The following is an 18,559-nucleotide window of genomic DNA, read 5'->3' on the forward strand; positions in this document are numbered from 1 at the left end:
ACTACCAGTAGTGCCCCTTGCCATAATTAAGTAAGCATTATTGGCGTCTATAATAGTATGACGATTTTAAATTTTTTGTTGAAACGAATTATAACCATTTCGCCGTTTATTTTGTTTTAAAGTACAAAGCTTGTTTTTTATTTAAATTAATACTTATTATTGTTGTTGTCGTGTCTATGCATACAGTGCTAGTGCGAAGATTAAAGTCCTCCAAAAGTCATTAAAACTTATTGCCAAACTTAATTAGGCATAATTGGAGTTTAAAAAAAAGTTATGCAATTTTTTACGCTTCTCTTAAATAAATAAGCATCATTTCACCATTAATTTTACTTTTCACACAGCTTATGATAAATATTAGCAAAATTAATTAAGTATCATTGGCATCAATAATAGTTTTTAGTTAGCGATTTTTTAAATTTTTCTCAAACAATTAGTACCATTTCCAAAATAATTTTCTTTTTAATGCATAGCTATTTTCTTTAATTTTAATTAATACTTTTTTCCAAATTAACTTTCAATGGCGTCTCTGATTTTTTTTAAATATAATCTTTTTACAATTCTTTTAATTTGTGTGTCACTTCCTTTATGCAAAATCTTGCTATTCTCGCAGTTTTACTCTCATATCAAAAGTTCAACTTAAAAAACTCAAATGAATTAAATAACTATAACAATGAAAAATAAAAACTAGTTTTTTTAACGAATTCAGTTTTTTATGTACTAAACTCTTTTTTATTTTCATTAATTTGTTCCTCAATTCTATTCATTAGTTTTACATTAATATATAAAGTCAGACTAGTGAATTAATGAAAATATATGAGCACGTAATAAAATAAAATACAATTAGTTTATACCCATTTTGTATTTCGATAAATTATTTCAATGCATGACTTCTTTCAGTAAAATCTAGCTTTTTTTTCGTAGTTTTTAATCTCACATAAAATAATACACTTTAAACGTTCTATTGAATTAAATGAAAAATAAGCAGAATAAATTCTAGAAAGAATTTAATTTTTGCTGACCCACTTTCTTTTGTATTTTTATTAACTTACCCACTGGCACATTTTTGCTCTTTTCATTCATTTTAAAGTGAGTCACGTTTAAAAGCCTTATATAACTGTTCCGAAATCTTTCATTTTCTGGATACTTAGCTGTATATAAATTCGATTCACGAGTTAGAGATAATCAAAAATAAAAACAGTTGCGATAAATTTCACTAGAGTAAGAACTAGATGGGTGTTTTACAATTTTGAGAAGTGAAGAGATAATGCATTTTATGTTAACTGCTAACTCAAGATTTCACAACTTTTAATAAATCAAGATTTCACAGCTTTCATCTATTCTAAAAATCGCTTTTGTTAGGATTATTTAAAATTCGTTCATAATAAAACGAAAAGTATTTGCGTGTTCTTTTAACTCCAGTTCCGTTCATGCCCCAGTGTCTTAAAATTCGAACAGTCAATGAAACGAGCAGTCCTAAACCCCGATTCCAGAAATCGTTTGAAATTTTCCATCCTTCTTTTGGGAGGGCGAATGAGAAGCGAATTTTTCGCAGAAGTTTAGCATTTTACTTTGTCACAGTTTTATACATGCAAGTGACTTCTAAAATTCTATAATGTTAAGGTTCTACAATTATTATAGAGAAGTAAAGCAAGTGTAAAAATAGAATTAGTAAATATGGGATAAAATAATGCCATTTAAAATCTCCATTTATACGTTTATTTTTTATTTTTTACATAACAGTTTTATTTTTCACACAACATTTTTAATTTTTTACATTTTTTTTCAGTTTAAGTTCAAGTCTGCATCATACAAAAGTAGCTCGTCGAATAGCTGCAAGAATTAGATATAATATTAAAACGATTTTAGTTTTAATGTTTATTTTTTATTTTTATGATTAGTATAAAGACTATAAGGATTTTTATGATTAGAATTGTAATATTTTATAATTAACCCTTTCAAATTTTTATGAATGCATTGTATCTTTTATTCCAATATAACTGTTTTGTCAAGTGATATTGGGATAAAATTAAATTCTTCTATATTTTTAATTTATATCTATTCATTTATCTCAAAATTAAAGCAAGTTTTACGATTAGTTTTGTTAATTTATTATAATCAGTTTAAGTTTATTAAATGATCATTTTATTAATGATCCGTATATTAAATGATTAAAATCAGCTCATTATAATAAATTAATAAAGTAATGAGCTTTATAAAGCAATTTCAAATGGAAAATGGCGTATTCAAAGTAGTCTCTAGACTGCTAAGTTAATTTAACCTGAGATTTCAAAACGGTTCCCTTTCTGCATTCATTAAATCATAGTATATTAGTCGACAAATAAATGTATTATACTGCAAATAAAGGCAGTTATTTAAACAACTATTTTACTAGCTTGAATTTCATAAAAATTGTAAATTAAAACAAAAAGATAAATAAATAAAGCTAGCAAAGTACATACGCTACTTTTAAAATTCTGCTATTATATTTAATTGTAAATATTTTTTAAAGTTTTAGCAAGCAACTATCTTTTATTAAAAAAGAAAACTTTTAATTGGCTTCAAAAACCTCAATACCATTGATGAATTCAGATATTAATTTCAAATCTTCTAGACTTGCATTCAACTTTAAAACTTAACTATCATTTCTCTTAATCTTCAAAATTCAAGTAGAGAAATAAAACAATATATATATAATCCCCTCCAAAAAATTATTTCTCTTTTAACAACAACATTATGACTGTAAAAAGTATATTAAACTTACGTTAATAAATGCTACTTCAATAACTAAATTTTTTGAAGGCAATTTGCAAAACATGGAAACATGAAAAAATGAATAAAAAGGATTTAGAAAATAACTTTTATTTTATTTTCAAACTGAAGCAAGTTTGAAAAAAGATAAAATCGACTTAAAAGAATAACAGAGTTCAAAACTAAGTTTATCTAAAACTTAATACACTAGAGCTTAAAATCTTACAACCAGGTTTAAAAAAAGTAAAATTATGCTTTATGAAATGTGCTTTCATATGTGTTGAATGACATTTTATAACAAGAAGATATGAAAGTTTTATAAAACTTTAATAAATTTTGAATACAAAAAACAACATTTCTCGATATAATTTTAAAAGATAATGATGGTAAAAAGTTTTTCATGGCAGTGGTGCATTCTTTATTGCGAAAAATCATAGTATAGGATCTTTTAATTAACTATGAAGATCCAGATTTCTTTGGTCACTATCATGATAATGATGTTCAAAAGTTCCTCATTACAATCGGTACATTCTTATTTGCAAAAAGTCATATGGTAGGATATGATATTTAATTGACTAATAAGATTAATATTTCTCTGGTCACTATCATGATAATGTTGTTCAAAAGTTTCTCATTACAATTGGTACATTATTATTTGCAAAAAGTCGTATGGTAGGATATTTAATTATCAAATAAAATCAAGTTTTATTTGGTCAATATCATGATAATGATGCTCAAAAGTTTCTCCTTATAATTGGTGCATTCTTATTTGCAGAAATTTATATGGTAGGATCTTTAATTAACCAAGAAGATCAAAATTTCTTTGGTCACTATCGTTATAATATTGATAAAAAAATTCTCATTACAATCGGTGCATTCCTATTTGCGAAACTTCGTATAGTAGGATCTTTAATTAGCTAAGAAGATCAAAATTTTTTATGCACCATTATGATATTAAAAAGTTTCTCATTTCAGTAACGCATATTCTTATTTGCAAAATTCTTATGGAAAGATCTGTAATTGACTTAAAAGATCCAGATTTCTTTGATCACCATCGTACTGCATTTGGAGTATACAATTGAAGTAAGTTAGAGAGGTGTTTGTTACGACTAAAATGTTTCATTGTACGTTATTAAATGATATTTAGAGTAATATTCATCATTCTTTTAAAGAGTGTTCTTATTCTCTACTATTACTAAATTTCTTTATTTTGATAATAATTTCAAATTAAAAGCTTTAAACTAACGGCAGTGTTTTTTTTCTTATTAACGAGTAATCGCGGACGGAGAAAGAATTCTGAGAAAATTACCGTTAGGAAATTTTTGGTAAAAAAAAAAATAAAAAATCATTTCATAACAGTATATTAGCGTAATTTGTACCAGAAATAAATAACTGTATAACGGTTAATAAGTTTAAACACTGATTTAAATAAAATTATCTTGAAGTACAGTTTAATAACACAGTAAAAATGAATTTCCCAAAAATTAAGCAAAAATGTGAAAAAATAACTCCTAAACAAATATAACTGAATTTTAAAATCCCATGTTCTCATTATTAAGCAAAATGCATAATCTCAAGAATGACGCATTATGTACTGCATTACTGAAAAGAGAGTGAGTACGTAGTCTGTAAATTCCTGTAATTTAAACCCCTACAGATTCATAATGGTTAACAAAACGAAATTTTATTTCATATTATATTCAATTATTTTACTTTTATTTGTATATTTTAAACTTAAGCACCTCCTAGGAAAAGAATTTAGACATCACTGATATTAATTTAAATATATGACATGTATCGCAGATGTCATATTTTGATTAATGTCAGTGGCATTTAAATCTTTCAAGTAGATGGCGCCTTTTTTAATATTGCAATGTGAAATTCTTTTAAAATTATTTTAAAGGGGCTACTTTGAAGAAGCCATAGCTTCACAAGGTACTGTAATATCCTGTTTATTAACCACACTATATTGCAATAAAAGAAAAATATTTCTTTAAAATTAAAAAAAAGTAAAACTCACTGAAATCTAGTATCATCAGAAAAAAAATTAAAAGTCAATAAAAAATGCCAGGATTTTATTATGTTAACTTGCAATTTGAAGCTTATTAAGGTACAGCAATATGTACTTTAACAAGCTTAAATAATTTATAAGGTCAGAAAAAAAATCGAAAAATAAATGGGAAAAAAAAACAAAGATTCTGGGTAAAAAATATTTTTTTCATCTTCCATTTTTTGCGAACAAATAAGTTTTTGATGTCTAAAAATACTAAACTCGAAACAAAAAAAGCTCTAATGCTCAGAATTGAAATTTGAAAGCCTCGTCATTTTAAATATTTAATCAGACTCTCTTAAAAATAAACCATCCATGAAATCTTGTCTGAGTGCAATGTAAAGAAGGGGAATATGAGTTAATCTTGTGAAAAGGCGGTTCATGCTACTTACTCTTTTAAAACAAGATTAAATGCCAGATTTTCATAAAACTCTTTAAAGGTTTCTGGGTCATCCAGGTACTCGGAGAAAGTAAATTATGTAAAACTCTTTAAATTTACAAAAGAATTTGGAAATACATATTTTATAACAGAAGATATCAAACTTGTTTTTAAAATTATATCTAAATATTGTGTTCTTAGATATATTTCAAGGGGAATTAGAAGTAGTTAAGTAATTTATTTTTTAAAAATTATATGCACGTATGTTGGTAAATGCTAAAAATTTTGTATTTTATTTAAATCATAGTTATAAGGTATATTTAAAATTGTTCAATAAGGTTAGTAATGTATCGATGTATTCAAGAACAAAGAGTAACGCTATGGAGGCATTTGCACATACGAATGTTCAATTTTACTTATTGACATTTATACACCGAAGAGCCATTACATTATGACCACCTTCCATCTATAACAATGGGCTCGCCCAGGTTTTCATGGTTTCTCGCCCAGGAACAATGTTTTCATGGGGCATATTAGAACCCATAATCCTCATAGAACAATCCCTGACGTCTGTAAGCTACTTGAACATAGTTGCAGACCAGGTTCACCCATTCATGGCAACAGTTTTTCCTGCGGGGAATGGTGGCCAACAGGATAATGCACCATGTCATAAGGGTCGAATCGTCATGGATTGGTTTGAGGAACATTCCAGTGACTTTCAAGTCATGTCTTGGCCCCCAAATTCACCTAACCTTAACCTTAAGCATTTGTTTTCCTACTTGGAAAACCAAATTCATGCTGCCACGCTACATCCTCGTAATGTGAGGGAATTACAGGACCAGTTGGTGAGCGCTTGGTACTAGATACCTCAGATTACCTATCAGCACCTTGTGGAATCAATGTGGTGCTTGCATTTTGAGAGCTAAAGGTGGTCCTACACGTTATTAGCAGGTGGTCATAATGTAATGGCTCTTCGGTGTATATGTTTATAGGTGGTTACTAGTCAATACATGCATTGAATATATGACTCATATTATTTAAATTTATTACTATACATTTTTGATCGAGTTATAGATGACAAAATAGCTACGTGTCAAATATCAATTTAAACTTGTCATTTTTGAATTACACAAACTCTCATGTGACTTTTAAAGGGGCGAAAATAACAAAATATTCCACAGTTAGCTTGATGGAAATGTTTTCTACCAATCTTCAGTTTAACACTAAAGTTCAGTTTAACTTAAAGTTATTATCAGCACTATGACCGGTATACGAGAACAACATACAAATCTATAAGCAACTGCCATTATTCGAACGTGGGTCACTTCTTCTAATATCAAGCCCTCAATTAACATAGCTAATGATCCGAAAATTGCTTAAACTTAAAATTTATCGTCAAATTAATATCAAAACAAAGTACATGTAGTTGATGTTAAATTGATTTTACTTTTCTCCAAAGCATACTTAGTAGCATACATATTCCAGCCGAGAGGTCTAATCTGTCAGTCTCATGACTGACAAAACTGGGGTTGCAGTCCTAACGTTTGCACCACATTATTTCCTCCATTCCTTTCAACACATGAAGAGTTTCCAGTATACTGCACTCCCCAATGCCCATTACCTAACAAAAAGCCTAGATCTTATGTCCAGTTAAATTTCGTTTTTATGGTTTTGAAACCATGCTAGTTGTAAATGGTTGAAAAAACATATGTTTTGTTATAATGGTTTTATAACCATGCTAGTTGAAAGCGGTTTCAAAACCGTAAAAGTAAAAAATGTTCTTTTCACCGTAAACTTTACGGTCAATCGGATGGACAGACGACTGCCTGTTATTTTACCATAATTTTAGAATGAAAATTCTAACAGTGTATATCACATTGAAACTGAACGCAGAACTATTGTAAATCAACCTATATTTATGTAACTTTACTTCAATTTACATTAATATATTAAAGAATTGAGAAAGGTAGTTTTTAAATGCAAGTTTGCTAGAGTTTTTTCTTCTTCTTAGTTTCTACTTTTAGCGAAGTCTAACATTTTGCTGAGTATGTATTTTGAAAACATGTACTAGAATGTAAGTTCTTATAAAATAAAAATGTTTAAAAGAGTCACCAATGTTTGCCACTAACGAAATAAAAGGTTTCAAATGACTGGAACTTATTAAGATAAATTTTTATATTATTTTATTTTAAATTGCTTACCTCGGCAGCAAATAGTATTCGGAACTCAGAATCTGAAAAGGAAACTTTCATTTATATTTTCACAACGACAACAGCAAGTAATAAATTTAATTTTTTTTTCAAAAATATTTCTCTAGTTCATGAGTTTCGATTCAATAATGTTTAACAGGTTGAATGAGAACTATTTTCAAAATGCATTGCAACATTTTAGATATAAGATATAGATTATAGATAGATAGATAGATTTAGATATAGATTTAGATATTTCTTGCTATGGAACCCAAGATAGACCAGGGTATTTAAAACTTAATTTTTGATAAATATATATGCACTTAAGAAATAATAATTAAAATAATTAAAAAAGAAATCCCCACCTTACCCCGAGTTTATAATGGAATAAGAAATGTTTTTTACAATTCAGTCCTTCAGGCGAACTTTGCATCAGACAAATAATATTTACATTAGCAGATTTGCACTACTCTTGGAAGTGATTTAGATTTAGAACTAAACACTTCAAGGGAATGAAAATATCTCCCGATGGCCATCGAAGCAGCAGAAGTTGTCCTCACTGCATCGACACAGAACTCTCTCCCAACCATGTCTTTGATTGCCCAGCCATATTGGCAAAGCTCTTCAGGATCCATCTGGATCCTCCGCAGCAACTCCTCTATTCCATTGAGATTATTGATGTGGCCAAAGCTGTTTTAGATACTTTTGAACAAATTTAATTTTCCTTGCACTACTGAACAGGACAACAACAATATTAGCAGATTTCTCAATTGAAATCAAAATAATGTTCACATAAACGCAATTATTTTTTAAATATATCACCACAATATTCACTTTGACACAATTATCTATTAACTTCAATGAATACAATATTCTATCGACTGCAGTACAATTTTCACACGAAAATAGTTCGCCATTGGCACCAACACGAGCACAATTGGATCCATGAAAGTGACGTCATCCTAGGCAAATCATGACATTTGTCCATTCAGAAGCCAATCAAATTTGCAAAAGCTCGTGACGTTTTATTATCCAATTAAATCTGATTTAAATCACATGATTAGGCATAATCACTTCATTTCTTTTCCAGTTGCAATTACCTAAATCTCCACCAATGTCAAAAATATTTTTTTATTATTGTTTTTTTTTAATCTTTATGAATTTCAATTCTTTTGCTGTTGCTTAATAAACTTTTTACAAGGAATCGCATTTAGATTTTACTATACGCTCCTCACTATTTACAATTAGAACAAATAATGTTTAAAAATCATGTTTAAGAATGACAATTTCATGTTTAAGGATGACTAAAAATTGTAATAATGAATTATAATGAATTAATAGTAAATGGCTTACCACATTTTTTCACATCAAATGTTGCTTGATAAATGGACCGTAAAAGAACAGGTTCTTCTAATATTAGTAGTACTCTTTGTTCAGTCCTTCTTGCTAGAATTAAACAATCCGACAACAAAATAGCCCAATACTATAAAATAAAATAAAATGTTTTAATCAAAAGTATATTAATCATTTTTCATAATTTCTCTTAATTCATTCATCATTTTTCTTAATTTTTTTCAAAAATGGTGAAAGTTGCAAAACATGAATTTTAGTCCCTTTTTACGTGGTAAAAAATACTGGTAATTTGAATACTGATTCACTTTCACCGTAGTACAGTAATATTTATTCAATCTCAGTGATTTTACAGTAAATATTATTATAAATATTACTATAAATATTACTATATATTAACTTTTCTACCATACAATTTTACGGTAAGATGTACTGGCATGCTAAATGTCGATATTTTTTACCGTAATTTCATCTGGAATTTTTTCATAGTATAGTTTGTAGTTAAATTTAACCATGCATATATACTATGTCCGATTGTCTTTAATTGCTAATACTACGCCCTCAGAAAAATATATTGTGTGCCCCATCATATTTCAGCTCAAACTAAACCATAGTAACGTACAATTAAGCTTTGAAAACTTTGATTTGGATGAAATAAATTATAGCAAATATATTTTAAAAATTAGATCTTTTTTTATTATATGTGCATTTTGCAATGATAAAAATAAAGCATACGAATATTATATAATTACAATTTAAATGGGCGATTTCATTCAATTACATATATAGAAACATTTTTTTCAATGAACTATTATTTGTAGGAAGCCGCTACGTATTAAAGAATTATTAAATTAAAATGCAGACAAATAAATATCATAATATTTTTTTCAACCGAAAGTTGCGTTTACGCATTATTCAATGTGTTTCATTGTGTAGTAATAAATTTTAGATGAATAAATAAAATCTCATCTTAATCTGACAATTTTATAGATAAAAAGATCATTCAAAAAAGAAAGTTAAACGCATTTTTTAAAAAAATGGAAAAAAAGACTTCTTTTTTTTCAATCCTATTCAAATGAAATGTTTCATATTTCTTTCTCCTATAATTTTATGAATAAAGTTACTAATACATGACAATTTACTAATAAATTGTGCAATTCTCACTTTTCTAGCAACCATTTTCGAGAATGAAAAGAAATAAAAATACGTCCTTCAAATATTTTAAATCTTGCGCCATCTGTTATCAACAATGAACAGTAATTTTATTTAAATTACGTATAAAAAATTGCTTGCTATTTTAATTTTATAAAATAACATACAGATATAGTTTATTTTTAATTAGAAAGTTAACTCAGAAGTATCTTCTTTTAATAATAAGATTTATTATATTTTTTGAATTCCACTGTCCCAAGAACTGTTTTAATTTTATTAACTGCTGGAGTTTTATTTATTTCTTATACTCGTTCTTTGTTTGTTTTCTGACAACGCATATTTTTATGCATATGAGAATCAATTTAGTGGCTTCTTTTCAAAAGTACTTCATTTAAAAACAAGCACATTTTCAGTAATATATTCGCCCTAATTCTTTTAATCAAGTGTTACTTTATCATTTAATATAATTTTTAAAACGACAGTTATGTGCTTTAAAATATATTTTGTTCAGTATATATATATATATATATATATATATATATATATGCATTCCGGAGACCACTGCGAGAACGCAGCTCTCACGAGACATGTCAATAATGCTAACTGCTATATCCTTCTACGTATCTTTTTATTTCTATTAAATTGTTATGTTTATTAAATTATCGTCATCATTTACTCCTATGCTGCACTATCTCCCACACATATTTAATGAATATTCTTTCAAGTCATGAAGACCGACAGTTAGTTTGCAATAATCTGATCATTTGAGCAGAAATTAACGAGGTGTTTCATTTTTTATTTTGAATACTGTACACCTGATTTTACTACACAAAGAAAAAATTTCTGGTAAACCTTGCTATAACATACCAAGTTAAAAAAAATTATAATTCTAGTTAATAAAGCAAAAACAAACAAACAAAATATGCGGTTTTTCAACCATTCGTTTTGTAGTTTTTCCGTTCCTATTAAATTACAGTTCTCATCACTTGACATTTAATAAAAAATATAAAACCGATAAGTAAATTTAATCGAATAACTGGTTTTTTTGCTTTGTTCTGAGGTATCATGATAAATATATTAAAATTTATCCATTTACTAAATTTTATCAAATATCATAGAGCCATATTTTATTGTTAATTTTAACAAAATTAATACATAGAGCAACGGTAAAAATTATAGAGTATTTTGGGGCTCCCATAGATCCAGAAATGAGCGAATTTTACCATATTGTAGTCGCTTTTACGAAACTTTTTTTCTCGGTGTACCTACTAAGTATCTCCTATGGATTCTCTCTTAACTTTTGTTTTGGAATTGGAATTGATAGAGGATTGTTATTTTTCTGTTAAATACAATTTCTAGCTCATTTTGTGTACTTAATCAAAAAATACTTTTACAATCATAACTAATGACTTACACAAAGGGTAATTTGTTTTTACTTTATTGCTGTNAGTGTGTGTGCATGGTTCGAAGAGCACCAGGATGAATTTACCGTACTCCCCTGGCCAGCAAACTCACCGGATTTAAACCCAATCGAGAATCTGTGGAACCACCTCGATCGGGTTGTTCGCTCCATGGATCCTCAACAGCGTAATCTAGCGCAGCTGGCCACGGCACTGGAGTCGGCATGGCTCAACATCCCAGTGAACACCTTCAGAAACCTAATTGACTCTCTTCCTGCACGTCTCGTAGCGGTTTACTCTGCCAAAGGTGGTTATTCTGGATTTTGACAGGTGGTCACATTAATGTGACTGGACTGTGTGTATATATATATATATATCTGTGTGTGTGTGTGCGTGCGTGCGTGCGTGCGTGCGTGTGTGTGACCGAAAAGGACAGTAAGAGACATCAGAATTCGTCGAAAAAACACCAAAAATCCAACACACAAACAAAAATATAAATAAAGAATAGAAAGCACTGACAACAAGGCAGTTTCTTCAGGGAGACATTACCATGTGTAGTCAGTTCAGAAGCAGTTTCTGCCTGATTATTGGCAAAATACCTGAAATAACCCTATGCTCCCGATTGAGATTTGTTGGTTTACACCTAAGTTAAAACTTTTAACTTAATTGTAAAGAAAGTAAAAACTTTTAATCGTCCTAGTTTATCACCTGACCTGAATCCAATAGTACGCCTTTGGGAATTCATCAAAAAAAAGTTGGGGCATGGAAGCATTCTTTGAAGGCAGAACTCCTTCAAGATCTACAGTTGGAATGTCCATTTCAGAAGGTTTCTTAAATTCCATGCCCACGCGGTGTGCCACTTTCATAAAAGCAAAAGGATACGCAACGAAGTATTAAAAATTTGGTATATATTCATATATTATAATTAATTTCAATAAAATTTTAGAAAAACTGCATTATATCAACACTTTTGATTTCAATTTTTTAAATTCTCGTTTGGTGTTTATTATATTAAAAATTTTCAAGTATATTATTAGCTGCTCCCCATGCAGAATAACTAAAGCTACAAATTATTAATTCATATCATTAAGAAATTTTGCATGCAGAAAAAGTTTCAACAGAGAAACATATCGTCTCAAAATTTTGCTCCTTACCATACGTTGTAAAGTTGTAATTTTTCTTTCGTTAACTATGAGTTACTTTCTTTTTATTAGAGTGAGTAACAAAGCAATTTAGAGTGTTCTTTTTCATCTTTATCCAAGTCTTGATACATGATCATTGAAATATAACTATCTGCAAATCTAACTTAAAACCAATCTAATGGTTTGCCTCTACTAAATTAACACAAATTTCGGACATTAAATTTGAAAAAAAATTAAATTATGAATAGTTTTCAATTGAAAAATTTCATGCAATTGTAGTAAATAATAACCATAAGTGTAGTTTTTTTTCTTTTTTTGCTTTATTTCAAATAAAAATTATTTAAATAGGTACTTAAGATCTGTGTTTGTGGAACAATGATGCACATTTTAAAAAATGCATAGCTCAAAAATAATACCTCGATATAATGCTTCCCTTCAATCTTAGAAAGATTTCCTGCAAACAGCCAGCTTCTTCCAGGAAAAACTAATGAAAAATTCTATAAGAAATATTTAAATTTTAAACAACCAATCTAACTTTAACTATTAAAAATCAATTAAAATAAATTCGTATGTTTATTAAATATTTTTTAAAAACATATATCAATTTCTTTTTCTGGCAAATTAGAAATTTTATTTTCTAATGAAGTAAAAATTATTGTATTTTTATAAATTGAAAACGTCTTTTGGTAAAACTGCTTTTATAGTTTCTTGATAGTTCAGTATATACACAATAATTTGCTAATTATAAAATCATAATCAATTCAATTAATTTAGAAACAGTATCAAAAATACTATAGTTATAATATAATTTTGGATATATTTCATTACTTATAAAAGAGGACTGACTTACTGTGACTTACTTTTGTACTTCGTTTAGCTTGACTTATTGTTTTGGGATGAAATTTTATTCTTGATTTTTGTTTAATTCCATTAAGAATTTATAATTAAATATAATAATTATCGCCGAAAAGAAATTTAACAGTTCCTTTAACAAAAATAATTATTTTGAGAATAGATTTTGTAAGAAATTTCAAAAATTAAATTTTATTTAAAACATTTTAAGTTAGTTAAATGTTAAAAGTAAGAAAAATTTTCATTGATTAACGCACAAGAATAATTAAGGAAGTTAAGCTAATTGGGAAAATAAATAACTTAGAAAAAAATTTTATAAAGGATAAATTTACTAAGTTTCACAGATTGAATATAATTGGAATAGGGATTAGTTTTTATTTTTTTCATTAATAGCGTAATCAGTCTACTTTTATTTTAATCTCTCAATGATGCAATATTTTTCAACTGAAACATCATTGTCTTTAAAATTAGGTGTGTCTTTTCAAAAACATGTTTCGTCCGACTTGAGTTTCCTGAAACATTTAGTGCCTGCTTATAAAGCAGTGGTATCTGCATTGCTTTTTAAAAAAATTTAAAAAATATTGCTGAAAATCAAAAGATATTTGAATTTTTTTAACTAAAACACTTCAAAGCTATCTCAAGAGATAAGAAAAATATTAATTTTATTAATGATGATAAAGAACGTGTTGAAAACCTATAAGAGTGGGATGCAAAATTGGATTGAATTTGATAGTTGGAAATTTTAGCTTAAAATGTTAGCCCAATGTAGATTCACCTGGAACTAATAAAGGTATAAAGGCAAGAATAATGGTGGGACACATGTAGAAAAAAAATATATTGTTCAACATTTGAAAAATTGCGTTATTACAATAAAAGCTTTTCTTGAAAGCAATATTTCTATAATTGTAAAATAATTATAAGCAGCATGTAATTATAGCTTTGAAAAGATCAAGGAAGGAAACTAAGGCATGGGAATAACGTAATTGTCCATGAAGGTGCTGGATAACTCAAACAATTATAATGTAATAATAGATTTGTTTAAGGATGATTCATATAAATTTCAAAAATGTTAACAGTATTTTTCATTTGCGTTACAATGACCTTGAGAATTCTCTGAAACTAAATATAATAGTGCAGCATATGAAATAAAATAAAATGTTTGGGATCTATAAAAGAAATTGAGACAAAATAATGAAGCTATCCGTGTTGCATTTCTGTGCCTAAGTTTAAAAAGAATTATCAGCTGCATGATTAAAGTTAGCAGATCATGTTATGTTGTCATATTAAATTGTAAATATAACGGTATATTGATCGTAAGTTAATGGTGCAATACGTGAAGTAAAACATGCTGTATATATATCAAAAAATCAAAATGTGATAATGAAACCTAATTTACACAAAACCTTTCCTAAACTAAGGAAGAAAAAAAGAAAATATTGACACGATATGGTATCCTTCTGTTCATTTTGCGACGTTTACAGGCCTTAAATTGCATTTTCAAAAGGCTTTAAAAAAGATACCCATGCTCATGATGAGTCTAAATTTCACATGAATATACATATTACAATAGAAAATTGTTCTGCTAAAGAAAAGAGTTCAAAAAATGATCTGTAGATAGCGCTACACTCGTCATAAGATTCTAAAACTATTGCTTTAAAAGATATGCTTGTTTAAAGATGCTAATTGAAAAACGTAACGTGAGCCCCAATCAATACATTTGAATCAAAAAGCTTGAAACAAGCAGTTCGTGTTATTCTATGACTCATGACTATATGTTATTGAAAAATCGGACTCTTAATCGGAAAAGCTGTTATACAGAAAAGGCGAGTTAGTGATAATGTTTCACGCCTTTTTATCACACGTTTCTGTGAGATGCTCACGTTACGTGTTTCAGTTTGCATTTTAAAATTTAATACAATCTTTTTTTAGCATCTTATAATGAATAAAGTAACAGTATGTCGGTTAAATTTTTTTTCTTTCCCAAAATAATAAATAAATTGATAATTATCATAGCTTTGAGTATACTCATGTGTAATATTAAGTCATTCTGAGAAATAGTTCTTTTTTTTAAGCTTTTTGAGAGAACAACTTGTAAATGCAAACTTAATTATTGTCCGTGTATATACCATGGAAATAACCATGCAATAATGAGACCAAAAATAATGATGGGCATAAGATGACTCAATAGCATAAAAAGCAAAGTGATATGGAATTGATTTTTAAGAAATTTAATTTTTTAGAGAAGCTAATTAAAATTCAAGCTACATCTTTAATAAATATTTTGAACCTTAGCAGTCGTGAAAATAAAGCTTGTTAAATTTAATCAAAAGAAATGCGAAAAATAATATAGTACCCTCGGCCCTTTTGTGAAAAGCGTCTTTTCCTGTAGAATTTCGAGATTAATGTAAGGCTCTTCATCATCAAAAGCATTTTCAATGTTCCTTAAATCCTCAATCGCTGACAGCTCTTTCATCACTGCATTCATCTCACCTTCGAAAGTTCGAAAAACTAGAAGAAAGAACAGAATTTTCTTAGTAGAATAAAAGTGGAATATCGTTTATAAGAATATAATCCTGAGATCTTTCAGAAATCCTTTCATATAAAATAAATAAAGTGTAAAATCATTCACTTCTCTTTATGGTATTAAATATCTTGGAATTTTTGGAATGCACTTATAACTAGAAGTAGCTTTGATTATTGCTTTTGGAATATTTATTAAGAATCAATTTTTCTTCTAGGGCAAAATTTACTAATCTTTATCGTTCACAATGTTTATGCTTTTATTTATTTTTTAAGAAATTTTTTTAACTAGATTATAGGACTTCTTAGTTATAAACATTAATTAAATTTTCCTTTGATCCTCAAAATAAATTAATTTTATTAAAATAAAAAATATTTTTAACAGAAAAAACTATTCTAAATTAAAATAATGAATTGCACAAAATATGTGTGCTTGTTTAATATTTAAGTAATAATTCTTTAAAGGACTCGAAGTTACGAAGTACACTGACTAGCCCCTGAAATCTGAGAGAGGGGGGAGCAAGAGGGGATAAGAGGCTGGAAGGACCAGTTGCCAGGAAGCAAGCGTGATTGAAACTGAGAGAGGAGAATATACCGGGCAAGGGCATACCAGGCAGTGGCACTGATACTTAAAAAACATTGATGTAGAGCAGGGGTAGGCAACGCGGCGCCCACTGGCGCCATGGCGTCCCCGATCGATTTTTAATGCGCCCTCGCTGGACTAATGTAAATGCATGATAGCCAGAGCGATTTACTTACTCTTATCAAACGGCAATATACAGCAAGTAGTCAGTTGAGTTTAGGATTGTGCATAGATTAGCAGTTTGCTAACCTTGAGCGTATCTAATAACACGCACGTATTTTTTGTTAGTGTGTGATCGTATTTCGAATAGACCACGCGTAGACCGTGCATTTACAACTACCAAGTAATCCGAAATAATTCTTTTCTTTCAAAACCCTTTGTTGAAAGCGATGAACTGGATCCTAAATTAAACAGTGATCTAGTTTGGATGGGTGATCTAGTTTCGCCACTGATGCAGTTTCTGACGCATCAGCTAGGTTAACTGTGACTGTATTGAAACTTGTCGTTTTAGTTTCAGTTTGCTTTTATGTTTGAGCTTCTGTTTGTTTATCTTTGGTATAATGCTTCTTTGCTATGCTTTCATTATGTTTTAAATAATAAACGTTGTTAAGTTTAATAACGTTGTGTTTCTTTTTAAAATAGAGTTGTTATAGTTCTAGTTTTTTGTGTCTTTACACCCTTCATGGATAAATGTAAAAAAAAAGAACATATTATTTTAACGATGAATGGGAACATCTATATTGTTTCGTTGATTTCAAAGGGAAGTGTATTTGTTTGTTGTGTAATAATAGGGTTGCGATTCCCAAGAAAAGTAACATTGAACGACATTTTAAGACCGTTCATACCAATTTTGATAGTGACTATCCAATGAACTCTGAAATTAGAAGAAAAAAATTATTTCTTTAAAATCTTCAATAACTAACCAGCAAAGTTTTTTTCTAAACCAGTGCAACAACATAAAGCAGCAGCGATCGCGTCATATCGCATTTGAATAAATGGCACTAAGAATAAAAAACCATTTACAGATGGAGAATTAGTGAAAGAAGCCATGTTAGAAGCTGCTGATTCACTTTTTGAAGAATTTAAAAATAAAAAGGAAATAGTTTCAGCTATAAACACGTTGCAATTATCAGCACGAACTGTTACTAGAAGAATTGAAGTAATTGCGGAGAATTTGGAGGCAGAATTAGCAAATGATATGAAAAATTGTATTTTCTTTTCGTTACAGATGGATGAATCGACAGACGTGACAAATATATCACAATTAGCAATTTGCGTGAAGATGGTATTTTCTGATTTTACAACAAAAGAAGAATTCCTTAAAGTTCTACCATTAAAGGGAAGCACCAGAGGAGAAGATATCTTTTCTACTTTTAAAAAGTATATAACAGATGTAAAATTACCTGTACAAAAGTTTTCGTCAATTACAACAGACGGGGCACCAGCGATGACTGGTAAGAAAAAAGGATTTATTGCCTTATGTAGGCAGGATTCCTTATTCCCGAAATTTATTTCTTATCATTGCCTCATACATCAGGAAATGTTATGCGCAAAAACAATCGGTTTTCAACACGTATTTACGATAGTAACAAAAATGATTAATTCCATAAGGTCGGGAGCTATGCAACACAGATTGTTTAAATTACTTTTAGAAGATGAGGACGTTCAGCTCACAGATCTTCTTTTACATACTGAAGTGAGGTGGCTGAACAGAGGTAAAATACTTGAGCGGTTTATCATGCTTTTGCCACAAATAAAGGAATTTATTGCATCAAGAGGCGAATTTTACGAGCAATTAGAAAATAAGGATAGGCTAATCGACCTCTGATTTCTGACAGATATAACGGCAAAATCGAATGAATTAAATTTAAAAATACAAGGGAAAAATCAGCATATCGCTGACATGATTAGTGCAGTAAATCCATTCAAATGCAAGTTAGTGTTGTTGAAATCCCATTTATTGAAAAAATCATCATCATATTTCCCAAACATAAAATAGACTGTTGAGAGTTTAAATTTGAATAATGAAAATTTTACTGCTACATCATATTTAGAAATTATAGATAAGCTAATAGAAGAGTTTTCTTCTAGATTTGAAGATTTTGCAACATTAGAACCCGTTCTAAGATTTTTCATAAATCCATTCAATGTTACTGAAGATGATATCCTTGAAATAGTTTCAGTGTTTTTCGAG

At 28.7% G+C, this 18,559-nt stretch overlaps 1 protein-coding gene across 1 annotated transcript in view; it reads right to left on the reverse strand.

Moving 5' to 3' along the window:
* Positions 1–18,559, reverse strand: part of LOC107451366 (uncharacterized) — a 62,118-nt gene that overhangs the window by 16,222 nt on the left and 27,337 nt on the right. The window contains exons 12-15 of the mRNA XM_071184632.1: positions 15,616–15,770; positions 12,827–12,907; positions 8,720–8,849; positions 7,379–7,410 (exon numbers count right to left, since the gene is read on the reverse strand). Of these exons, the coding sequence (XP_071040733.1) occupies positions 7,379–7,410; positions 8,720–8,849; positions 12,827–12,907; positions 15,616–15,770 (398 nt within the window). The remainder of the gene's footprint in view (positions 1–7,378; positions 7,411–8,719; positions 8,850–12,826; positions 12,908–15,615; positions 15,771–18,559) is intronic.

Source organism: Parasteatoda tepidariorum, chromosome 8 (genome assembly GCF_043381705.1).
Source record: "Parasteatoda tepidariorum isolate YZ-2023 chromosome 8, CAS_Ptep_4.0, whole genome shotgun sequence".
In the NCBI taxonomy this organism is placed as follows: Eukaryota; Metazoa; Arthropoda; class Arachnida; order Araneae; family Theridiidae; genus Parasteatoda; species Parasteatoda tepidariorum.